The following is a 10,221-nucleotide window of genomic DNA, read 5'->3' as shown; positions in this document are numbered from 1 at the left end:
GGCCAGAGGCAGTGCGGGCTGCAAAAGTGTATCACAGCCAGTCTTATATGTTCAAAGTAAGTCCCCCTTATTCCTTCTTTACCCCAAGTCACGGCGGGACGTGCACGCCTCAGTTAGCTAGTCGCTGTGGGCGTGTGTATGTGGTTTGGATCCTTGACACTAACCCTCAAGGGGTATACAATCTAGGGTCCCTAACCAGGGGTGGACTGACAACTCATGGGGCCCCTGGGCAATAGGGGATCATGGGGCCCCTGTGTCCTTGCCCAAACTCAAAAAAGCCTATGAAAAAGGTACCAGGGGCATCTCATGGGGTCCTCTACTGACCCCAGGCCCTTGGGCAGTGCCGAGTTCCCAAAGGGTCAGTCCGCCCCTGTCCCTAACTTACATTCATACATACTAGGGCCAGTTTAGACAGGATCCAATTAACCTATTGACATGTCTTTGGAGTGTGGGAGGAAACCGGAGTACCTAGAGGAAACACAGGAACAGGGAGAACATGCAAACTCCAGGCAGGTGGTGCCATGGTTGGGATTCGAACCAACAACCCTCGTACTGCCAGGCAAAGTGCTAACCATTTGCCCACATGCAATGAAGAGGATTCCTGGCGTATAGGTTTAACAAGCAGGAATGACATGTCCAGCCTTGCTCCAGCTCCCGATGATGATGATGATGTGGATCGCACACTCTGCCAGCTTCCATTGGCTCCCAGCTCTCAGGCCCTTATCTCTCTCTCTGCAACATCCAGCAGCAGCTTTGCATCATTATCTGTCACAGAAGCACCATTGTTCTGTGTCGTCAGCCAATCAGAGGGCGGCGTGTTATTCCGGCGTTTATAAATAACACAGCTCTCCTCTTCCACCTCCTTCCAGTCTGGAGATCACACACCTCCCCTCCTCGCAGTTACTATGTTATTATCTGCGCTGCCCATTTCCGAGGCGGGCGGGCGCAGGCAGCCATAGACAGCTCCGGCACAGGTGGGCTCCCCCGGCTGCACGGTGACAAGCCTCTCGTTTGATGTCCGTTCTCCGGATTACATCGTGAATCGGGCGGGCAGGTCAGCCGGTCCCACCTCCTTGTCCTCCGTCAGTCCTGCGCTCTTGTCAATCTCCGGCTTGACTTCCTCCCCGGCGCTCTCTCGGTGTTCTCTCCCGGAGAATGAGCTCTTCCTCCCTGGGCACCGACACTCTCCCCGGTAACAGGACGCAGGAGGGCGCAATGAAGGTGAAGCAGAGCGGAGGGCAGGTGGTGGCGGCGGCGGGGAGCACGGAGGAGCAGCTGCTCAGGAAGGCTCACATCACTCCGGACGATGTCCTCCTCCTGCAGAAGATCACCAGCGGTCAGTGCTCTCCTCCTCCAGGCATCATTCTCTGCCTTGGCTTCTGGTGGTCATAGGTCAGGTCCAGGGCTCCACTAAAACCTCTCTGTGGGTTTACCTGTTGAGAGTGGAGACTGAAAACCTGGACTGGATCCACAGGACTCATTAGGAACCTGATCAGTCCATCCACAGCTGGGGGCCTGGACCACCCAACTGGGCACGCGGGGTGACATTTCCCCACTAGAGTTCCCAAATCTGTGAAGTCTCACTCACTCTGCTGCATAATCAATGGAGAGCTTTGTAATGGACGGATCAAGTTGGGTGCAAAGTAGGGCTGCCATCTCATCCCTTTAAAACCGAACACATTAATGACACATTTTCTGAGGCTACTTTAATACAGATAAGGCACTAAATGAGTTTATCACCTTAATCAGCCACAGAACCTGTGTAATTAATGTGTTTGGGTTTAAAGGGTTGAGGTGGCAATCCTAGTGCAAAGCTCTCGTTGATACCCCAACTCAGTTTTGGGTGGACTGATCCTTTAAGATTGAATATGACACTCAAACCATAGGTATGTGCTTATTTCTATGTGTAAGAGTGCAGTTGTTCACAGATTAGTATGAATGGCAGGTTATCCAGCTAAACACTCTTACAGGGCATTTCCGAGAGCCTCCTGATTCGAGACCGGCTTTAGTTGGTTGTGTAAGTTGGTTATGTAAAGACGTATTATTGGATTGCATGATGTCCACCGTGGAATTTCCAAACGTCCTTTTATTTCATGGATACTGGTGTCCTGTGTCATGAACCCAGGTGGGGCCAAAAGTAATTTTTGGAAAGTCCTCAAATTGTTAGGCATGGTAATCTGTGGAGACACCTTTTTAATGTCCCTAAGCAATGGCCTTCAGACAGTTGGGCCCCAGAGTATATTAATGCTTTTTAGAAATTAATAAAGACAACTGATCTAGTATCTTTTCACTATATGCCGGCCTTTCTGTAGCAGGGGACCATGGAATTCTAGGGTTCCTCCTGAGGTTCCTTGAGGAGTTAGCCATGGAGACTTGATCTCCTACCTCCATTGAACACCAATTCAAAGGGGTACTTTTACATTGACCACAAATGCTAGGTAACAATGTCTGCATTTTTTGTCGGTTATTTAATTTCAAGATCCATACTGAAAAATCTTGTTGTAAAGAGCAGTAAGGTGTAAAAAATCTGTCCACTGTATCAAATATGACAAGTAAGCCTATTTATTTGTAGATATAAAATTGTCTAGAATGAAGTAATGCTAATGTACCACAGGCAGTGGTTATAAAAATTTTAACAGGGGGTTCCCCGAGACCTGAGGAATACTTCATAAGTTACCCTGGTGTGAAAAGGTTAAGAAAAGCTGGTGTAGATTGATCATTGTTCTCTTTCTAAACATTATTAGCATTTAGTATAGGTTTGCTAATGTTTAGAGTGATATCTTGATTTCGGGCCTGCTACATTGGACATTTTTAAAATGTATTAGCTGGCTCCTGAACTGTAGAGCAGTTTCTTTGCAGATGGATTCCGAGAATCCAAGGCCTTCTGTTATATAGATTCTAAATAAATAGTTTCCCATTGCCCTGTTAAATTGCTGCTACATTACATAGCCAGCCTCAATGGCCAATGGAGAGGTGAAGGCCAAACTGCCACCAGCAAACTCTGGTGGCAAAACAGCAAACTGGTTGGATTGCGCGGGCTCTGGAATTAAATTGCTGATGTATGGTGCCTCCTATGTAGCCCTGGATTCAGTTTGTTATTAAAGATGGTGCAGGCTTTTGTTAAACATAAGCATGTAAATACAAAAAAAGTTTTCATGAACTTCTAGAACAGATGTGTTCAACCCTTTGTATAGCGAAGGCCACATAAAGTGGAGTTCCACCCAAAAGTGGAAGCTCCGTTTATCTGCCTCCTTCCTTCCTCCGCTGCCACTTTTGGCACCTTTTGGGGGGAAGGAGGAGCGGGCACCTGGTTGTGACAGGTACCCACTACCACTTCTGGCTCAGTTCGCTGCGGAAGTTTGGGGTCCCCCACAGCCCCCTGGGACATTTCACAGGTCCCAGAGGACTGTGGCCCTTTCACAAAGTGCAGCACGCTTCACGCATGCGCAGTAGAAAACCGGCTGTGAAGCCGCAAGGCTTCACTGCCGGTTTCCCTTGGTCAAGATGGTGGCGCCATCACTTGATAGTAGATTGAAAAATTGTCTCAGGGTGAGGACACTGCTGGATGCCTGGACAGGGAAGTGTCCTAATAAGTCAGCAGCTACAGTATTTGTAGCTGCTGGCTTTTAATTTTGTTTTGGTGGTTGGGTGCCCGGAATTCTGCTTTGTGATTTGCTAACCGTTTGTGGGGCACAATGAAATGGTTTGTGGTGCACCAGCCACTTTCCTGTGGGTTAGCTGCGGTTTGCCATAGACTTCTATTATAGCTTGCAGGAGTGGTGAACTTTATGAAAGCACACCAAAATGTCTGCAATCAGGAGTTTTGGTGAGCTTTCAAAAAGTACACAAAACCCATAGACTATAATAGAAGTGTGCCTCCCTGGTTTGAGATCGAGGGCCACATCAGAGGACTCTGAGGACTGCATGGTGAGCATCCCTCTCCTAGATAAACCAGGGGTAGACAAATAAGGGTTGGTAAAATTAATCTAGAATTCAGGAGCCAGTCTGTCCAATCCAGGAACCAGTAAGATTTTTTTTTTTTTTTTTTAGAAGCCAGCTCCATTGACAGAAACTATAGAAAATCTTAAAACTTAGGCCCCAGGTGTCATTTTTTTAGCTACTTGGCTTCTGGTATTTGTCCAGTCCTGAGATAAAGTAATATAAATTTACCGTTTTAGTTCACATTGGCAATTTAACATATATGATCTGAAACATTCGCCTTTATTTTTGGAGTGTATGGAATGATGTGTATCCGCTTTTTCACTTTTAAAGTGTTGCACACATTCTGTAGGGCCAGCTAGACTGCAAACGTTTCATAGGATTCAATAGTGTTTGTACAGCACATGCACTGGCAGCTGCCATGTCTTTCTTATGTTTCCATTATTAGTTGCAACAAGCTTGTGCTCTGCTCCTTCATTATTAGACCCCTTTCACACAGGCCAGATCCAGTTTTGCTCAGCAGGGGATCTGTCTGCTGATCCCCTGCTGAGCTGAGCGGAGTGGCAGGATGACAGGTCCGTTTCTGCTCCATTTATTCAGAGTGGACATGGACACAGTCGCCAGGCTCTATGGGCAATCAGTTGTAAGTGGACATGTCTATTTTTACCCTCTGCCCTCCAATCCAATCCTGCCAGATGGAGATGGATCCCCTTTCATTTTTGTTCCAGATCAGAGGTAGCTGGGTGCAAACAGACTCAAGTTTGTTTACATCCGACGGCTCATAGAGAAGAATGTATAGTCAGATTAAAGCATTACTAACAGTTCACTTTTTTTTTCTTTCGAAAATAACAAACATGCTATACTTACCTGCTCTGTGCAGTGGTTTTGCACAGTCTCAGGCAATATAAATTGGGACTATAAATGTACCTCCAGAGGTATAGCAGCAACCTACAATGTCAATATATAAAAAACGTATAACGGTACAATATATCATGTATCTCAAAAAAATCATAAAATGTAATCTTAAAATGCGAACCTAGTGTCACTTTTGTATAACCATGTATATGTTTCTGAGATCCGATAACCAACACATTTCGCAGGACACCCGCTTCCTCAGGGCCTTGGATCTCGCTATACAAAGACTGGAACAACATATATACAATTATCAAAATCATATAATAGTTATAACACTACAAACAATCGTAACCATCAATTTCATAACACAGAATCTGTTGATATAATTGTCTCCAATTGATAAATACCCACCCTGGATTGCAGAATAAGGTCAGGAATGCCCAGGAAGAGGAGGAAAAAAAATTATTTTTTTCTTTTTATTGTTTAATCAAAATATTTATTACCTTATACTCACTTGTGCGACAATATGCTGGAGGACCACGCCTGCCGGGCCCTTGGGGAGGGATCTGGTTGTAGAGCACCACATTGACAGCAATTTCGACAAACTTCTGCACAACGAATTTAAGAACTAATATAGCCTTTATTATACCTATTGCAGCCACCTCCAATGTTATAAACACATAACTATCCTTGAAACCTTACCTCAAAGTCCAAAGTTCTGTAACTCCCCAAAAAAAAAAAAATGCCCCGAATAGATCATTCTTGGCTCCATATATCCAAAGAATTGCTGAATCTAAGACTTAACCAGGTATTACCCAAAAGGAGACAAAAGATGTCCTCCGCCGTGAGTCTAAAGATTAAAAATTAACAAGATCCAAAGGTAGATAAAAGTGTACAAAGAGAACAAAATATTAGGTAATAAAGTAATATAAATAGTATTGCCATATATATTATACAAAAGTCCTTTCCACTTTCCAATATACCTCCCAGAGCTATCCTGCAGCTCCAGGGAGCATTTACAACGAATGTCAACAATCCAAATACCAGCCATCTTCTTATACAAAACAATAAATATATTATATGATAACCACCTTAAGTCTAAGTTCACACCTTTGCAGGGTGCGTTTGAGCTGTTTCTGCATTGAGTTTTGCGTTTTTACAGTTGCGTTTTTGATGCATTTTGCGTTTTTTTTTTGTGTGTTTCTTGTTGCTAGGCAGATTTAAAACGCATCAAAAAGTGGCAGACGCATCAAAAAGTGGCAGACACAGCAAAAACACAATACATGCTTTTCTGCAGTGTTTCCACTGAAGTCTATAGAATCAAAAACGCACGGTCAAAAAAGTCCTTGACCCTTTCCAAAAACGCAACGGGTGAAACCGCACAGGTGTGAACATGTCCTATAGGAAATCACGTTAAATGGACTGTACTGCGTTTCTGCAAAATTCTGCAGAAAATGCTTAGGTGTGAACCTAGGGTGAGTTTCATATTCCCCTGTATTGTGTTCCAATTGTTAGCTCTTATTCTATATATTGCTATTCCTCCCTAGAAAAATAAGGGGAGAAAAAGGGGGAAGGGGGTTTATGTGCAATGGAGGTAAAATGTTAGATCAGTACCCATGTCTACAAAAAAGGGGCAAAGCGAATTGCCTCATTTAGACCCGGTGGATGGGTTGCCTCTAATTTATAAATCCATTTTTCCTCTTTGTTGAACCTTTCTGTCATAATCACCCCCTCTGGAAAAAGGGTGAATCCTTGCCAGGGCTTGAAATTTGTTTTCAAAAGTGGCGTTTTGTTTTGCCCACATAATAGCTATTGCAGCCACTTGTGAGCAAATATACTGTACAATGCCAGTTGTCTTACAGTTTACAAAATGTGCCTCAAAGGTCTCCCCATTGGTTAGGGTAAAGGATTTGCCTTGTTTAATGAACTGGCAATATGTGCATATCCCATACCTAAAGGTGCCCCTTGGAAGAGAACCACAAAAATCCTTTTTAGGATCTCTAATAAAGTGACTGGTCACAAGTAAATCTCTTAAATATTGAATACATTTAAATATAATATGTGATTCAGGATCTATAAATAGGCCAAGTGTGGGATCATCTTGGAACAAATGCCACATATACTTACCTGCTCTGTGCAGTGGTTTTGCACAGTGCAGCCTAGATCCTCCTTCCTTCTTTCCTCCGGTCCCCTGCTGGCACTCCTGGCTCCTCCTTTGTCAGGTGCCCCCATAGCAAGCAGTTTGCTATGGGTGCACCTGAGCAGGCATGTTCCCAAGCTGATGCTCCATGTGTCCATTCACACACATGGAGCTGTGGCATGGCCTGGCCCCACACTTTTCTCTCATTGGCTGACTAGCTGGGATTGACAGCAGGGGGAGCGAATGGCTCCCACTTGCTGTCTCAGTCAATGAGGCAGAGGACTGGGACAGCTGAAGCTGTTGTGCAGATCGATGGATTGCGATGGGGCACAGGTAAGTATTGAGGGGGATGGGGGCACTGCTGAACGCAGGTTTTTTACCTTCATGCATTGACAGCCACTTTAAGTCCTCCTGAAACAGGCAGGTGGACTTAATCGGACCACTCATGTGAAACGAGCCTAAAAACGTTCACTACAATTTTTTCAGTGCTCTGTCACCTTCAAAGGTACAAAGTATCCCATGTTTCCGTTCCTCTGACTTTAGCTTGCAACCAGGCTTATGGGGGTGGGGGATGTACTACATGTACTTTGTCCCCTGGGGGACAGAACCCCCCCAGAAATGAAGTGAGTTATCCTTTAAATATGGTTCTGATAACAAAACTGATAGTTATCCTTTCACTCTAGCTTACCATTTTCTTGCTACCGTGCCCTGGCAGCTTGCTGTATTAAGTGGTAGGTCACTCCAGGTAATGCAGGCCCATGCTGTTTACCATAGTTCTTCTGGCTGTCTTGCAAGGATGCTTTTAATTTTGAATGTAGATAAAAGGGTAGAAGATTCCGCATTACCCCTGGGGAAATATTGTAGTGAGACCATAGTCAGCGTTTTGTTGTTTATAATGTGCTGCGTCTTATATTCTGTGGTAACTGTTTGTGGTTTTTATTTCCTCTTTTCTTAATTTCCTCTGTAGCCATTTGTGGCTTAAATGGTTAAGTGTTTTCATTTTATTTTGTAGGCTTTCTGTGTACTTGTGTTTTGTCTGAACTCAGGTAATTGAACTCATTTTGAATTCTAGCTGATGCAAGATGGTATTAGTTTAGGCACAGGTAATGGATCTGCCTTGGTGACCGGAGAGTTTAAACTACTGCTTCAGTCAGGATAATGTATTGATGCCATCCACAGGTGGTGTTCCACCTCTATATGGGACAAAATGTCTAGTGCCTGGGAGATTAAGGGATTACCCATTGTAATCTGGTTGAGGGTTCCCATACTACCTCACAGACGACAGAGGAGTTAAAGGATTTTCCTTTTATACACCGTACCTCCTCATGGTTAATGTAGGATACATGTGCTAGTTGAAGAAGCGAGTTCTAATCCCTACAAAAGGATTCTAATAAGGTTTACTAAACTGGTTATTATTTTTATATAACTTGCATGTAATATTTTAAGAAGTTTTGTGCATTTAGGACTCTGTACAAATTGTTGCACGTTATTGTGTAATCGTATTAGAGAGGTGCCAGAATTTCATAATTAAAAGACGAAGGTCGTTTTTTTTTGTTTTTTTTTTTGCTTCCTGGCCGTATTCAAAACTTTTTTCGTGCTGTGTACAGCTTTACTATGGCACATAATGATTCCTTGAAGAGTGTCCACTCATCTAAAGGTAATCCTAAATATGTGTTTTAAATTTATTGCAACACCTTGAAAAGGTATTAAAAGGTTTTCCATGTAGTTCCCAATGCCTTAAGAAGAACTTCATTTGTCTTTTACAAACAAAAGTCAGCAGCTACAAGTACCATAGCTACTGACTTTTAAGAAAGACATACTTATGTCCGTTGGGTCCAGCACTGTCTTGCTAGCACTCGAAGTTGTCAGAATTTTAGATTCCCATGCCGCCATCTTGGATTTGGGAGCAGACTGTCACATCCTGATTCACAGCCAGCACGAGTTTGGCTGTCTGGGGTTGACTGGACCAGTAGCCTTCTGGGATGTGACATGGGGAGGGGATTGCTCTGTGTTTGGGTCTAGGTGAGGAATTGCTTTCAAATGTGTAACTGGGCGGGGGGGGGGGTGTTAGAAGGGAGTTGTGCGGAAATTGTAAGTGAAGGTCCACTTTAATTACCGTTTCAGAACTAAGATACTAAACACTTAGCCCTCCTGCTGCCAGCATCACTGCTGCTTTGTGCAGAGAACTGGTTCACCCCCTCGCCAAAGTCATTGGGAAACCTGACACTTTGAGCGTGGGCCTGCATGGTTCCCTACAGATCTTGCTGGTTCTTCCTGCTGACCACCATGTCATTACTTTTTTCTGCAGTAATATGGCAGTCAGCAGGAGGAAGCAGTGATAGATGTGGAGAACATGCAGGTTGACACGTCTGAAAGAGTTGGTTTCCGAGCTGATTTTAGGAGACCCTTTCGGAGCAGCATTGAGCAAGCAGCTGGAGAGTTGCGTATTCAGTCTCTTCTTTACAGGCATTTTCTTTGAATAAAGGATTTTTTTTATGTGATGGTCTGTTTGCTATCAATACAATAACTATAAGTCAGCACACACATATAATACCCATTAAAGTTGTATCACAATCCTTCCCCTGAAATACCAATATCATATATCAACCGACTTAAAATACATTCAAAGTCCAAATAAATGTCCCAAATCGTGAAAAACTGTGAAAAATTGTCCAAATTACATCCAGATCTTGACAAATAGGTACCCACTCGTATACAGTGAAGATGAATCCCAGATGCTTTTCATATACCTCAAAAAAAGAAAAATCTAGACATAGTGTATTATCTTAGGTCTTAAAGACAGTGCCACACATGCAGCATGCAAACACTATAGTGCCACAGCAATCGTGTAAACATACTCAATATACACCACTGCAAACCATATAGTAAGAATGCATAATTACCCTTAATTCAATATAATCAAACATGTAATCCAAAATTTTAGGCATGGAATATCCTCAGATTGACATCCTCTTCTCCAGACACTTCCCTTAGACCTCACAAACAGACCAGGGATCAGCGTGTGAATCAAATAACATACTAATTTTATTGTAGCCACTTACATTGTAAACTGCTAAAAACAACTTCCTGGTCCTGACGATGTATATACAGCCATATTGTGGTATCAAACAGCTTCCTGATTATAGGTATATACTGTCACAGTACTTCTCAATACTGACACTTCAGCCCTAGAAGGGTGCCAGGAGTGTACTGAGAGTCCCGGGAATACAGACCACCATGCGCTCCAGAATCCAAAATGGCCACCGCCGCACTTCCGGGAACGTCAC

At 43.6% G+C, this 10,221-nt stretch overlaps 1 protein-coding gene across 1 annotated transcript in view; it reads left to right on the top strand.

The window, feature by feature from the left end:
• The first annotated feature begins 755 nt into the window (after positions 1–755).
• The window catches only part of UNC119 (unc-119 lipid binding chaperone), an 84,161-nt gene continuing 74,695 nt past the window's right edge, over positions 756–10,221 (top strand). Inside the window, exon 1 of the mRNA XM_089693615.1 lies at positions 756–1,336. Coding sequence (XP_089549741.1) covers positions 1,156–1,336 — 181 coding nt within the window. The 5' untranslated portion in view covers positions 756–1,155. The remainder of the gene's footprint in view (positions 1,337–10,221) is intronic.

This window comes from Staurois parvus, unplaced genomic scaffold, assembly GCF_062004578.1.
Source record: "Staurois parvus isolate SC_StPar_1 unplaced genomic scaffold, SC_StPar_1.0 ptg000635l, whole genome shotgun sequence".
Lineage (NCBI taxonomy): Eukaryota > Metazoa > Chordata > Amphibia > Anura > Ranidae > Staurois > Staurois parvus.
This window is presented reverse-complemented; position numbering and strand designations above follow the sequence as displayed.